The sequence below is a fragment of the Solanum dulcamara genome, chromosome 6 (genome assembly GCF_947179165.1).
Source record: "Solanum dulcamara chromosome 6, daSolDulc1.2, whole genome shotgun sequence".
Lineage (NCBI taxonomy): Eukaryota > Viridiplantae > Streptophyta > Magnoliopsida > Solanales > Solanaceae > Solanum > Solanum dulcamara.
Window position 1 is genome coordinate 49,276,339 of NC_077242.1, and position 16,826 is coordinate 49,293,164.

The 16,826-nt window shown below is 34.6% G+C and overlaps 1 protein-coding gene across 1 annotated transcript; it reads right to left on the reverse strand.

Moving 5' to 3' along the window:
* Nucleotides 1-6,784: 6,784 nt before the first annotated feature.
* LOC129892853 (protein JINGUBANG-like) lies at nucleotides 6,785-16,013 on the reverse strand. Its single transcript, XM_055968390.1, has 2 exons — nucleotides 15,271-16,013; nucleotides 6,785-7,426 (listed from the first exon to the last, which is right to left on the reverse strand). The coding sequence occupies exons 1-2, from the start codon at nucleotides 15,964-15,966 to the stop codon at nucleotides 6,785-6,787; spliced, it is 1,338 nt and encodes a 445-aa protein (XP_055824365.1). The 5' UTR covers nucleotides 15,967-16,013.
* Between the last annotated feature and the right edge of the window lie 813 nt (nucleotides 16,014-16,826).

The following is a 16,826-nucleotide window of genomic DNA, read 5'->3' on the forward strand; positions in this document are numbered from 1 at the left end:
TATATTTCTTATCCCGTACAACCTTCCTCCTAAAATGTGCATGACAAGTCCGTACATCTTTCTAAGTTGTGTTATTCCAGGTCCTCGCAATCCTAAAAGTTTGATTGATGTCTATCTACAACCATTGATAGATGAACTTAAACAATTGTGGTTTGAAGGAGTAGTGACATACGATATATCAACTAAGCAGAATTTTATTATGCGTGTTATTTTAATGTGGACTATTAATGATTTTCCTGCATATGGAATGTTGTCTGGTTGGATGACTGCTGGAAAGATTGCTTGTCCTCATTGCAGGGAACATAGTAAGGCATTCACCTTAAATCATGAAAGAAAAAATTCATGGTTTGATTGTCATCGTCAGCTCTTGCCAATGAACCATGAGTTTAGAAAGATGAAACATGCATTAAAAAAACAGGGTTGAAAATGACCCTCCCCCTCCATCACTGACAGGACATCAAATTTGGGAGAGAGTTTCTCAATTGCTTAAAGTTACAGAAACTCCACCATCTAGACTTCTTGGATATGGTGTTGAACATAATTGGACCAAACAGAGCATATTCTAGGAGTTGCCGTACTGGAAGAATAATCTCCTACGACATAATCTTGATGTGATGCATATTGAGAAAAATTATTTTGATAATTTATTTAACACAGTGATGGATGTTAAGGTCAAAACAAAAGACAACACAAGAGCTAGAATGGACTTACAAGAATACTGTAGGAGAAAAGAATTGTGGTTGCAAGAATTATAAAATGGTAAAACTGTCAAGCCTAAAGTCAGTTATTCATTCACATTAAATGAGAAATGTGATATATGTGAGTGGATTAATTGAGAATGCCAGAGGGATATGCTTTAAATTTGGGTAAGCGGGCATATTTGAATGGAGGAAAGTTAATAGGTATGAAAAGCCATGATTGTCATGTATTCATGGAAACATTGATTCCTATCGCTTTTAGTCATCTACCTGACAGGATATGAAAGCCAATCACAGAGGTAAGTCTTTTCGTTAGAGATTTATGTTCTGGAAAGTTGTTGGAGAGTAGTTTAGATAGGATGGAGGAAAATATTGTTGTTATTACTACAAAGCTAGAGAAGATTTTTCCATGTGGTTTTTTTGATGTGATGGAGCATCTTCCGATTCATCTTGTTAAAGAAGCCCGTCTTGGAGGTCCAGTTCAAACAAGGTGGATGTATCCATTTGAGAGGTAACGTTTTTCTTATATAAGTAATTAATTTATTCTTCTTATATATACTATAATTATTAGTTAATATATATTTTAAAAAATTAGAAACTGCAAACAAATAATTAAACAGAGAGGAAAAATCGAAGGCTTAATTGTTCAGTCTCATATTGCGAGAGAAACTGGTGACTTTTATTCCTATTACTTTGGGGATGAAGTTCTATGCAGTAGAAATAGGCCTAATCGCAATGATGAAGGTGATAGTGATCCGATGTATCCATCGATTTCAATTTTTAATCATTGTGGTCGAGGATCTAAACAGCGTGGAAGACGAAGCTTCACTAACATGGAAAGACAATCAGCTGTGACTCATGTATTGCTTAACTGTCCAGAAATTCAGCCATATCTTAAGTAAGTGTGAAATTAAATTATCAAATTATATATTAATAACTGATTACTAACTATCAAAATTGTACGTATCACTATCAGAACGTTCGTAATCACATGGAGCAATGAAGCCATATATACGAGGTTTTTCAAATGACTAAAGGATTATGTAAGTGTAAAAGCTTATATTGAATCAATAGGTATAATGTTTTAACCTTATAGTAAATTGTATTATTTTAAAATCACTTTGTAGGTTTATGATGAAGACTTAAGTGTCGAACATTCGCCATTTATGAGAGAGATCACACTCGGTCCTGCATCTCATATTCATACAATGAATAAATATTGTGTGAATGGTTTTAAGTTTCAAACTGAAGAAGTTTTTATGCACAAGAAAATCAATAATAATGGTGTGTGCATTCAAGGTGATGTCGATGGTAATGGCCAAATTATAGAATATTATGGTGTCATTCAGGAGATTATTGAAGTAACATATTCAGGTTGGCCTAAAAAATAGTATTGTTTCGGTGTAAGTGGTTCGACCCATCACACAGAGGCACAAGGATGGACCAATAATATAATATAATTGAAGTTAAGCACACCAGACAATACGGAAGTTATGATCCTTTCATCATTACCCAAAATGCTAAGCAAGTCTATTACTCTCCATATCCATTGCGTAGAGATAAGGCTGATTGGTGGGTTGTTATTAAGACAAAGCCTGTGGGAAGAATTGAAATTGAGGATGTATTAGATGTGGCGTACCAAAATGATGTTGCACTTGTTCAATGATAAGTTGATGTTGAGTTGGAAACCACACTAGAACATCCTCAACACATAGTAGAAGAGGTTTCCGATGATGAACTTATAATGTCAAATATTGAGGAAGAAGTAAACAAGGAATATGAATCATTTGAGGGGGAGGAATGGATTGATAATGAATATGAAATATCTGAGGAGGACGAATGGAAAGATGACAAAAATGAAACAAGTGAGGAGGAATAGAGTGGTAGATTATCACTAGTATGTAAGTTATTTATTTCTCTAACCCTAATTTTAATCAACTATGTGGTTTTTATATATTGTATTGTTACTTTACATGCAGATGTCATCTGGTGATGGGATAGATTCCGGGATCATCTTGGTATTAGCCATTCTGGTAGAAGTAAAAAGAAGTCTAGGAGACCTGTTGATCCTTAGGATATCTCAGGACATATTTTTTCAGCGCCGGAGATGTAGCACCACCGAGCTAGTCCTAGTACATATATTCATGTTGTGCCTTTTGGGACTATGGATCCTTTAGTTTACCATAGTCAGTTCCGCTGACCACGCGACGCTTCTTCTTCTTCAAAGGTCAGATATACTTTATATGATCAGACCTACCAACCACCCACAGAGGTTATTGCTCGACCCCCGAGAGTATCATCTTCTTCTACTCCATCTCCCGGATCTCAGTCTTCTCACATATCTAATCTGAGACTTAGAAATTTTAGTGTTGAGACTGACACTCCCACAGTATCACCTACACCTTCTTCTACTGCTAGAACAGAGGCATTAAATGATATGTCTGGGTTAGCTCCTGGAAAGAGGGACAAACTTGGGAGAGTCATGATTGAGCTTGATGGATCCTCGTAAGTTTAATATTTTATTTATTTATTTATTTATTATTGCTAGATTAATAACTTAGTAATGATATAATTACATGTTTATTATGTGTCTTGCAGGTGACATCCTTCGAAGGATGTTGCTAGGGATCTTCAAGAGAGTGTTAGGAGGCTATATACTGAGCCCTATCACTCTTGGCGGGAGATTCCAAACAATATTCGTCAGACAATGTTTAATGAATTCAAGGTATATATATGTTTAATTCTAGTTTATTAAGTTACGTTTAATATTTTTACTATACTTTACTTAACTAATTATTTCACGTTATTCATTTTTTTTAGACTTTATGTACCGGGAGCCAAGGCACAATATGATCATTGCGATCAATTTTGAAAGAAAAGCGAGCGCCAGACTGTCTAGCTGGCTAAAGAAAGCTAGGGATGATCAAGCACCTTTGAGTTGGATGCTGCCTCATATATTTGAAGAATTATACCGGTATTGGGATACCGAAGAATTCAAGGCCTTATCCGATCAAGGAAAAAAAGCAAGAGCCAACCTAAAGGGTGGCTCGTTGCACACCGGAGGTGCAAAGAGTGTTGGTATGATTCAGAGGGAGATGGTAAGGTTTCTAAATTTTAAGTTTAAATTCATTTTCTGAAATAAATTATGTCACAAAATATTATTTCATTAATTATATTTTTATTTATAGGAAAAAGAATTGGGACGCACTCCATATCGCCATGAAGTCTTTAAAAAGACTCATGTGAAAAAAAGACTAATGAGTCAGATCTGGATGAGTGGGTGGAGAAAAGGACCGAACGAGCCTATATAAGTTATTCAAAATATATTATAATGTATTTTGTTTCTAAGTTTTATTTTTAATATATATATATATATATATATATAGTTTGATTATAACTTTGATTTTTTAATATGCAGCAAGATTATGAGCGGCACGTACGTGAGATGGGAGATTCGGTTCAGCTAACGCCTGAACAGTCCACTCAAATTTGGACAAAAAAGTGGTTGGAGGCAGCCACAAGGGCCGAATATATGAAATGGGCTCTAGGAATAATGTACGACAACTTCAATCAGGTTTAGAAGGTATTGGATCATCGCATCAAGCCGAGGCCATAGACGGGGTTCAGATAGCTGCAATGTCTCAGCAAATTGCAGAACTTACACGCGCATTGGCAAAATCAGAGAAAATAAGGATCGAGGATCAAAAAAATATGAATGAACAAGTTGAGCAAATTAAAGAACAAGTGTTTTACCTCGCCCGTCAGCCTCCGCCCCGTTATTCAAGAGCGTCCACTCCGAATTATTCCGACAATAGTGATGAATATATAGAAAATAGTCCTTAGGGTTCCCTATGTTTGTTTATGAACATTTTGAATATTTTTTGTTAACTTTGAAAAGACTCATATGAAGAAAAAGACTAATGAGTCGGATCCGGATGAGTGGGTGGAGGAAAGGACCGAACGAGCCTATGTAAGTTATTCAAGATATATTATAATGTATTTTGTTTCTAAGTTTTATTTTTAATATATATATATATATATAGTTTGATTATAACTTTGATTTTTTAATATGTAGCAAGATTATGAGCGGCACGTACGTGAGATGGGAGATTCGGTTCAGCTAACGCCTGAACAGTCCACTCAAATTTGGACAAAAAAAGTGGTTGGAGGCAGCCACAAGGATCGAATATATGGAATGGGCTCTAGAAATAATGTACGACAACTTCAATCAGGTTTAGAAAGTATTGAATCATCGCACCAAGCCGAGGCCATTGACGGAGTTCAAATAGCTGCAATGTCTCAATAAATTGCAGAACTTACACGCGCATTGGCAGAATCAGAGAAAAGAAGGATCGAGGATCAAAAAAGTATGAATGAACAAGTTGAGCAAATTAAAGAACAAGTGCTCAACCTTGTCCGTCAGCCTCCGCCCCGTTATTCAAGAGCATCCACTCCGAATTATTCCGACGATAGTGATGAATATATAGCAAATAGTCCTTACGGTTCCCTATGTTTGTTTATGAACATTTTGAATATTTTTTGTTAACTTTGAAACAATTTAAATCGTTCTAAATTATGATTTTATTCATTTTAAGTGTTTAATTATGTTTGTTATTATGTATTTTGCGAATTTTGTTTGTTGTTATTTGTGTTTGAATGAGCTGAATTGAATACAATTGAATTGAATTTTGATTGCAGGTGGGCAGCAGAAACTGCAGGTTTCTGCTGTCAAAATTGTTGCAGAAAAAGCGACGGACAGGGTCCTTTAGTCTGTCGCTTTTCTAGTTATTTTTTAAAAAATATTTTTCCAGAAAAGCGACGGACAGGGTCCTTTAGTCCGTCGCTTTTCTGTTTTTTTTTAAAAATATTTTTCCAAAAAAGCGACGGATAGAAGGGCCTTCTAGAAAAATTTCAGATAAACAAAGCGACGGACGGAGACTATATGATCGTCTCTTTGTATTAAATAATTTCTTTTTTAAAAAAAATAAAAAGACGGAGTCTGTCGTATTTTTTTATATATTTTTTTTAATTAAAAAAATTAGGAGCGACACAGTCCGTCGCTTTTTACGATCCTGTCCGTTGCTCCTTCAAAAGCGTCGAGCAAAAAAGCGACGGTAGTGACTGCGTCGCTTTTTCGTCGATTTTGACAAAAAAAGCGACGCAGTCCGTCATTTTTTTGCGTCGCTTTTTGGCAGTTTTTTAGTAGTGGTTTATCATTACCAATGAAATGCTTAATAAATGCTAAGAGGCTTGGGTGAGGTACCTCCGAGTGTCTCATTCGCCGTGTCACGTCTAGGCAATAGACTTGGATCGTGACAAGAGGGTTTATATTAGGTACAATCAAGGCCCAATTTTCGCTCCTGAAGATATGAAAATTCCTATATATTTTGTACTGGGGGATGTATGTTGAGTAGAGTTTGAGAGGAAATTTCTTACTGTTGTTGGTGAGTTAAATAATTCTATATTACTTGTACGATTACATGCATTTGTGTTTTCGTTTGGACGCAACACTGATCAATGATAAGATGCCTCTTTTTTCAAACACAATTAAGGTATAGCCATGATAAGAGGAGCGGCGTCAGACTTCTCTTTGCCAAAAAAGGTCAACAACAACATTATATTGAGTAATATTTATTAATATTATTAGACTAGTAAAATTATAAAGAATACAGATGAATTAACTAACAAAATATATAAGAACATATAATATATTACAAAAATGAATTATTTATACAGATCAATTCTCTATCAATCGATACAATCCTACAACGTAATGTTCATATATATATATATATATATATATATATATATATATATATATATATATATATATATATATATATATATATATATATAGCATTATTATTCAAATAAATAAAAAGAAAAGAATTTTATCCGTCCATTCGATTCCATATATATATATATATATATATATATATATATATAGCATTATTATTCAAATAAATAAAAAGAAAAGAATTTTATCCGTCCATTCGATTCCATACCTTGAAATAATTGGGCAAAACTTTAGACACCATAATTAATGTGATGCAGTATAATTACAACAGAATTATAAATTGATAGAATCAATATTTAGCAGATGTAACAGAATCCCAGGTGACATTATCTCCAAGCATATTATTTTGTATCATCATAGGCGCCTTCTCTGAAACACTCCAAACTTTTACTGATTTATCCAAACTTCCACTATAAACGACCCATTTCTGATCAGTTCCAGTGGATTCTTTGTCCTCTTCTACAGCTAGACATTTGACCGGTCCATTATGACCAGTTAATACAGATAACAATGTGTGTATAGATTTGTCCCTTCTCCAAACACATATTGTTTTATCAGCTGATCCACTAAGTACCAAATTCCCAGCAGCAGCAAGGCATAAAATAGCCAATTTGTGTCCCTTGAGGACTCCACCATGTGATAATTGCTTCTCGCATTCCCAAAAATTGACAACACCATCAGATGAACCGCAGTAAACCACTGAACCAGATTTGCTAACAGCTAATGCTGTCACTGCACATTCTTGATTCAAAAGTGTTTGAACAAATACATGTTTTGGGTGTTTCCCTGAGTTCTCCCTCTGCCAAACCTTCACTGTTCCATCAGCTGATCCTGTAAACACTATGCCTTCCATGCTTGTCACCACTGAGTTCACTGCATCATCATGTGCTTTCACTGATTCTATGCATTTTGAGTTATCAACGTTCCATACCTTATTCACATTAGCACATATATATATGGTCAAATTATATTTTCTTTTCTCTATTTAAGATTTGTATAAATCAAATATATATATATATAAGTCTCTCTTCACGCGCGTTGCACGTGTATAATTATATGGTAGAAGGTCATTTTGTGTTGAAGTATTTAGGTATTCTTGTTAATATGTATTTTCTTTGTCCCAATTTATGAGACGGTGTTTGATTGGGCATTGAGTTTTTTTCTAAAAAAGATTTTAAAAATTTGTGATTTTAAATAAGACATAGATATTTGTGTGGCTACAAATCATTCTATTAAAGATAAAATGAGAAGATTTAAGTTAGGTTTTACTATTTATAAGAATTTGTTTTTGTAGGACTGACTAAAATAATAAAGCGTGTTAAATAAATTGGGATAAAGTGAAAGTAATAGTTATTGATATAATCTTTTATGCTGCGTATAATATTTTTGTATCCAATACAAATCAATGGGGTAATTGTTTACTAATTAACTTAATCAATTGTCTCTATAGAATCACCAAAGTAATGTTATTCTTAAATATTTAGATCGAATTCAAAAATATTTTGGCATAAGCATATCAGCACAAATTTATTGAGCATAATCATTAAATCATAGTGAAAAATTCCAATCAGTAAGAAAACTTAGAAGAACAAATCGACAGGATGATTAATTGAATTTATTAATTGCTAAAACTTGTTTAGAAGTATTTTTAATTTATCTAAGCGTTTGATGCACATCGAAACTCCTTAAGGATCAACATCTTAGAAACCAAAAGCTATCAATTGGCCTGAACTATGGGGAAAAAAAGAATTGTTGTTGAATAATAGAACCACTTTCGGAACATTGTGCAAGCATAAATTGCTACAAAATATTCATAGTGTTTCAAATTGAGTAGCCTAATATAAATTACTCTTCTCCAAAAGAACTTGTTTAAAAGGCGCTTTTGACCTTTTTATCTTTAAAATAAGCAAATTTGAAAATTTAGTCGAATAGGCTATTATGATAAAGCTGTTTATTTCTTATCCTTCCCATTTTTTCTAATTCTTAAAAATACATTTTTCAAAACAAAGTCATAATTCCCTTTTCAGTTCATATTGATTATTACTCCCTTTTTATTTTACAAGAGCACTCTTAAATTGATACTTTCTTGATATAAATATTAAGGCTATTTCAATCATTAACAAAAATAATAACTTATCGATAATTTATATCAAACCATCAACTACTCAATATAGTTTTCAGATACTTTTATCCAAGTATGTAATAACTTATTTATAATATTAGTTTGACAATTCAAATAGTTTTCATCACTCAAAACTTGCTCCCTCCATTTCATTTTACTTCGTCCCTATAGAGAAAATAGATGTTTCATTTTACTTGTCCATTTTAGCAAATTAAGAGAATTTTATTATTTTTTCTCATACTATCCTTAGTATTAAATAACTTTATAAGTTATTTAATAATGTTAATTTAGAAAAATACACCTCTAACTAAATCTTTCTTAAAAGAAATGTCATCTCAATCAATGTCAAGTAATATAAAATGAAGGGAGTATTATCAATTATTTACAATCAATAAAGTCAAAAGAATTCTAATTTTGTATGTCTTCAGTGAGTTTTTGCAAAAATATACCTTGTTTGTGGCAAAAAGTTTCATCAACGATGTGGCTTATAACATTTACTTGATTTTAAAGATTAAATATTCCTCATAAAAATATGTTAAAATATTTTTCTCCATACAAAGCTCACTCAAATATCTTTTTTAAAGATTTTATAGTTAATTCTCAGTTAAATAAGTACTCACTGTAGACATCATTGTTGGGGGGAGGAAGCACCATAACTAAAGTTTGATATGATGAAAATAATGAAAATAAATTGGACACGAGAATTTTACGTGGAAACCCCTCTAAAAGATAGAGGAGAAAAACCACGGGGTAGAAGGATCTCACTATTTTAATATGGAGTACACAGCTCTCAAATACAAGGAGAAAACAACAATAAACACTTCTCTCTTGTAAAATGAACAACTACTAAAGAGGACACTCAAGACTAAAATATTTATCTTGGTGTATAACTCTCTTTGTATTCTTACTCTCTCTTTTTGGGATGGGATAAATGAGGGCAAGAGGTCTTCTATTTATAGGAAACTAGAAATGCGTAAAATCCGCGTATTGAACCTCCCTTTTTGACTACGCGTTCAAAACGCGTTTTGTTGACTACGTGTTCAAACGCGTTTTGTTGACTACGCGTTCAAAACGCTTTTTGACTATCTTGCATTCTCCCACTTGAAGATTTAATTGAGAATCAATTAAGTCTTCACACTATCCTTTCTATCCAATTACTGCAATGTTACGTTTCTGCTAGGCCAATAGAAGATCGACACCATATGAACTTGTTACTGTTGATCAGCTTCGTAAACATATCTGCCAAGTTGTCATTAGTGTGAATTTTCTGAATATCCACACTGCCTTCTTCCACCTTCTCACGAACAAAGTGATACTGAACTCGTATGTGCTTTGTACTTGAATGAAATGCCAGATTCTTTACAAGATGCAAAGCGCTCTGACTGTCACAAAACAGAACAATCTTCTCTTGTTTGTGCCCGAGCTCCTCCAGTAACATCTGCATCCATATTGCTTCTTTGCTAGCTTGTGTAGCTGCTACATATTCTGCTTCCGCCGTAGATATTGCCAAGATAGATTGCAGTTTTGAAACCCAGCTTACAGCTTCTCCAGCAAGAGTAAACACATAACCTATGGTGGACTTACTTTTATCAAGATCACCTGCATAATCTGAATCAACATAACCTTTAACAGTAAAGTTTGATCCTCCATAACACATTGTAACATCTGAGGTACCCTTGATGCATCTAAGGATCCTCTTAACAGTATTCCAATGCTCTCTACCAGGATTAGCCATGTATCGACTAACCACTCCCACTGCTTGTGCAATGTCAGGTCTTGTACATACCATAGCGAACATTAAACTTCCCACTGCTGATGCATACGATACTAGAGACATCTCCATCCTCTCTACTTCATTGCTAGGACACATACTTGAGGATAACTTGAAATTAATAGGAAGTGGGGTAGAAATTGACTTACAGTCTTGCATCTTGAAACGTCTCAAGATTTTCTTCAAGTAGTTCTTTTGAGAAAGCCAAATCTTCCTATTATTTCTGTCTCAGTGAATTTGCATCCCTAGAATCTTGTTTGCTGGTTCCAAGTCCTTCATTTCAAACTCCCTAGCCAACTGTGCCTTTAAATTTATGAGACAATCTTTGTTGGGGCCTGCTACCAACATGTCGTCAACATACAACAGCAAAATAACAAAATCTTCATCACCAAATCTCTTGTAATAAACACAAAGATCTGAACTATGTCTGTTGTATCTAAGGCTTATAATGAAGGAATCAAATCTCTTATACCAACATCTCGGCGCCTGTTTGAGACCATATAGAGATTTTTTCAACCTGCAAACCAAGTTCTCTTTTCCATGTTCTTCAAAACCTTCTGATTGGAGCATATAAATTTCTTCTTCAAGTTCTCCATGAAGAAATGCATTTTTGACATCTAACTGCTCCAAGTACAAGTCAAATGTAGCACGCATCGCCAGGACCACTCGAATTGTTGTGAGTCGAACCACCGGAGAAAATATCTCATTGAAGTCTATACCTTCTTTCTGAGCGAATCCTTTCACCACCAATCTTGCACGATACTTCTCCACTTGATCATTACCATTGTGTTTGATCTTGTAGACCCATTTGTTTCCAATGGCCTTCCTTCCTTGTGGAAATTGAACAAGATCCCATGTTTTATTTTTATGGAGAGCTTCAATTTCTTCTTGCATTGCTGCCACCCACAGAGATAATTCTTGGCCTTTCATAGCCTCGTAAAAAGTTGAAGGCTCTCCATCTTCTGTTAGTAGACAGTATGCAATATTACTCTCCATAGAATAATCTGAGTGCCAAGCTGGTTCTCTTCTCTCCCTAGTTGACCGTCGAACTTCTGGAGTTTCGATCTCAGCTTGCTCTTGTTCTTCGTGCTCTGGTGCTGCTTCAGAAGAAACTGGAACTTCTTCTATTTCTTCAACTTCAACTGTAGTAGTCTCTGATTTTTCTTTTGAAGTGCTACCTTCTTTTGCTTGTATCTTGTTTTCAACAAATACAATATTCCTGCTGATTACCACCTTGCGGGCTGTGGGATCCCACAAGTGATACCCCTTGACTCCATCAGCATACCCTAAGAAAATGCATTTTCTGGATTTTGGATCCAACTTCGATTTTTCTTGGGTGTTGTACATAACATAAGCAGGACTTCCGAATATATGTAAGCGAGAATAATCAGCTGGTTTTCCTGTCCATATCTCCATTGGCATTTTTAGATCAATTGCGGTTGATGGTGATCGATTGATCACATAACAGGAGGTTTTGACTGCTTCTGCCCAGAATGGTTTTTCCAACCCTACAGTTGCCAACATATCTCTTGTCCGTTCCAATAAGGTTCTGTTCATCCGCTCTGCTACTCCATTTTGTTATGGAGTATATGCCACCGTGAACTGTCGTTTAATACCTTCTTGTTTACAGAAGTTATTAAATTCATCACTAGTGTATTCTCCTCCATTATCTGTCCTCAAACACTTGATCTTTTTCTCAGATTTAAGTTCCACCCGCGCTTTGAATTCTTTGAAAACTGGAAAAACATCTGCCTTTCTCTTGATTGGATACACCCAACTTCTCCTAGAGTAATTGTCGATGAATGAAACAAAATATTTCGCTCCTCCTAGAGACTCCACCGGTGCTTGCCAGACATCAGAGTGGACCAGATCTAGTATTTCCTTGCTTTTAGCAGAGGAACTGCTAAACTTTAGTCTATTTTGCTTACTGGTAACACAATGCTCACAAAAGAGTAGTGAAACCTTTTTGAGCCCTGGAAGAAGTTTTTGCTCAGCAAGAATCTTCAAACCTCGTTCCGACATATGGCCAAGTTTACAATGCCATATCATCGTTGATTCTTCAAATGAACTTGCTGACGCGGTTGATGCTTCTCCTTCTTGGTGTGTTTCACCTTTAAGCACATATAGATTTGCAGCAAGTTTTTCTGCTTTCATCACTACAAGCGCTCCTTTGGATATTTTCATGACTCCACCATGAGTCTTATATGAACATCCATTATCATCTAGTTGTCCTAAAGACAATAGATTCTTCTTCAAGTCTTTTACATGTCGTACCTCCTGGATGGTGCGAACCGTGCCATCATACATCTTTATTTTGATGGACCCAATACCAATAACATCCAAAGCATGATCGTTTCCCATGAACACAGACCCTCCTGAGATAAGATTATATTGATGGAACCATTCTCTCCTGGAAGTCATGTGCCATGTTGCTCCTGTGTCCATGATCCAGACATCAGCGAAACGTTTTCTGCCTTCATTATTTGATATTGCCTCACTATATAAAATATCACTATCATCTGAGGTACATGCAACATTCTCTTGAGCATATTATGGCTCAGGGTTTTCACCCTTCTTCTTGAACCGACAATCTTTCTTGAAGTGCCCTTTCTTGCCACAGTTGTAGCACTTGATATTCTTCTTACTTTTTGATTGAGATCCGTCGTGATTGTGACTCCCACTGGGGCCACATTCCGTTGGTCTTCCTCTCACCATTATCAAAGCTTCAGCTTGCTGCGAACTTGCTTGTCTGTCTTCCTTATTTTTGCGCCTATTTTCTTCTTCCAAGACAGCAGCTGCAATTTCATCGAAAACTAGACTGTCTGTATTATTCGTCAGGTTGATGATGAGTTGATCATACGAGTCAGGCAGACTTTGAAGAAAAAGCTCCGCACGTTCAGTTCCTCTATTTTGCAACCCATTGTTGTAAGTTGCGAAAATAGAGTATTCAAAGTATTGATATGTTCAGTAACTGACATGGATTCTGCCATTCGAAGAGTATACAATCTTCTTTTTAAGAAGATTTTATTATGCAAAGACTTGGCCTCATACAACCCCGTAAGAGTATCCCATATTTTCTTCGTCGTCCGCTTTTCCGCCACACTAGATAACACTTGATCAGCTAGTGCCAAGTGTAGATCCACAACTGCGTTGCTGTCTATGTCGTTCCACTTGCTGTCATCAACAAAGTCTGTGGGCCTGCCTTCAATTGCAGCTAAGCAATTGTCTTTTCTCAATATCGCTTTTATTTTCATTTTCCACAATGAGAAATTAGTCCCATTGAATTTTTCAACATCAAACTTTGTTGTACTCGACATTGTTATTTGCTTCACACCCTTCTAGATCATTTCTGAATATTTTTGCGAACAATCGTGACAAACTATACCGTCACCGAAATTTACTATTCACATAAATAGTACTATTCACATAAATAGTACTATTCACGAAAAGTTACTATTCACAGATAGTACCTTCGCATAAAATAGACAGAATAACCGAGGGCTCTGATACCACTGTTGGGGGGAGGAAGCACTATAACTAAATTTTGATATGATGAAAATAATGAAAATAAATTGGACATGAGAATTTTACGTGGAAACCCCTCTAAAAGATAGAGGGGAAAAACCACGGGTAGAAGGATCTCACTATTTTAATATGGAGTACACAGCTCTCAAATACAAGGAGAAAATAACAATAAACACTTCTCTCTTGTAAAAGGAACAACTACTAAAGAGGACACTCAAGACTAAAATATTTATCTTGGTGTATAACTCTCTTTGTATTCTTACTCTCTCTTTTTGAGATGGGATAAATGAGGGCAAGAGGTCTTCTATTTATAGGAAACTAGAAATGCATAAAATCCGCGTATTGAACCTCCCTTTTTGACTACGCGTTCAAAACGCGTTTTGTTCCTTTTTTGACTACGCGTTCAAAATGCGTTTTGTTGACTACGCGTTCAAAACGCGTTTTGACTATCTTGCAATCATGACCAAATTTAAGAATTAAGCCAATTGAATCAAATATACTTAGTAAATTTAACATGTCTGTGCATATAAAAGTTAGAGAGAGAAAGTGGAAGTGGAAAATTAAAACCAATGGAATGGCATTATAAGAACATCAAATTTATGGAAAGGACATAAGTTCAATAGATTTTTATAAGTAATACAAAGATTTCAAATTCAAACTAAAAATTGATGAAATTGGTGAAACAACATTGGGAAAAATTCGTTTATTTCAACAATTAAAAAACAGAAAGTAGAGCCCTTACTAATGAAATTCAACCTACTAATTGGCCATAAAGAATTCATAGAAAACTAAATTGGGAATAATTTACATTTGAGAAAATAGGCAAAGAATTGTTATTTCACAAATTCATTAGCAAAGATGAGAACTTTTGAAATAGTTGTGTGCATCAACAAAATAGGTGACAAAGCAAATAGTGGAGATAAGAGGAAATAAACTTTTGGTTACCAACCAAAGAGAAACTTTTGCTTACCAATTTGCCGCAAATTGGTACTTTGCTGCGTTATGTGATTGAGAAAAGAACAAAGAAGTATGTGCATTTTTCTTGATCGAAACATTAAGGGGCAATTTTATATTGTAATACTCTCTCAATCCATCTGCATATCACAACTCTCTTGAGCAGTAGTTATTTTTATTTCAAAGATTGTGACGGTTAACATAAACAGAAGAGTTGCTAGAAATGTAGGAGTTGGTTTTTAGAGGGTATTTTTGTAATTTAACATTTAATTTATGAATGTTATTCTTTCAACATAAATATAAATAAATTGAGTGTTGTTAGTTGAGGGTATTATAGTAATTTAATATTAGTAAGTTCATGCTTTTAAAGTAATATAGATATATATGAAAAATCTAAACTAACCTTAAATGTTCTGTCCCATGAAGCAGAATAGAGAAGACCTCGGGTTTGATCCATGCTCAAGCATGATATGGCATCAACATGCTTGATCCATAAACCGCTCCTATTACGCTTGACTTCGACGTAGTTGCTAGGCTTAATGGATGCCTTGAAAATATCAAAGAAACTAGGCAAAGTTCCAGCACGTTTGTAGGTACCTGGATTCTTTGCTTGGATCTTCCAAACACGAACTTTTCCATCTTGATGACCGGTGAATATTTTATCTCCTGAGATAATGATGGCTTTGACAAGTCCGCTATTGGATTTGAAAGCTGCAAATTCCTTGAGGTTCTTCCACACACGTATATTTTTGCTATCAGATCCTGTGTAGAGAAGATCGTTTTTGGTAGCCAGAGAATAAATATGACCCTCTTCCCGCACAAGTGAACCAATAAGTCCATTAATTTGAGGGATATTTTGGGAATTATGACCGTCATCAAATTTAGACCATGGAGAGCCTTGGTTCCATGGAGACATCATCATTGGAGACCCTTCACCACTAAGACGATTCGCTTCATAGGCAGAGAAACTACTGTGTCTTGCATTATAATTACTATTATTTTCTGCATTATCATCCTCAATATGTGAACTTGATATGTTGGGATCTGAGTGAACAATGTTTTCTAATTTAGGAGGCAAATGGCTTGTATCAACAAACATTCTCGATCAATAGTGGGATTGGCCTCCCCTTCTCTTAATTAATAATTATCTTCAGAAACCTTTCTAATATTAGGTTGAGAAGAAAAGGCAAAGGAAAAATGGATCAAGCAAGTAAAGAAGAAATAGAATATTTGCAACGACTTGAATGGAAGGGAAGGGAAGGGAGAGATTGGAAGAGAGATTTTCTAGGAAATTACAAACTAGAGGCCATAAATTTTGATTTTAACCATAGGTCATCAACATTTTCTCTTATTTAATAGTCAGCCGACATGTTTAGTCCATATATATATGCATGGTTCGTAAAAGCATTAGTATAGTTTAGAATCAATCATGTAATTAATAACAACATTCACTTGTTTTGAGAAGCACATAATAAATATTTTTCTTATATCGTATAATGACGACCAAAATATATGAGGTTCAATTCATAATTTGATTTTCTATTTAGCAGCTTCTGAACTGTATGTCGTTGGGTCTAGAGACAATCAAATAGGTTAATTAATTACTTACTTTCTTCTCTTTTTTGAATAACAACTTATTACCTCTTGTTGTATATATCATAACATTGGTTAAATTTTTGACAACTATAATTTTAAGTTGCTCAATTCTTTCTATTTTTTTCTAACTTTGAAGGATTTACACCTTCCTTTAGATTTTTAAAAGGAATGTTTTGTTCCAATAATAATAAAATAACCAGTATGCTTATATACTTCATTCTCATAAAGAAAATAATAAAATAACCAGTATGCTTATATACTTCATTCTCATAAAGAAAAATTTTTAAAATACCTTTTTGTTCTACACCTTATTTTTGTTTTGCCATTTTCTATTTTTCCTAAAACCATACACATTTTTTAGAT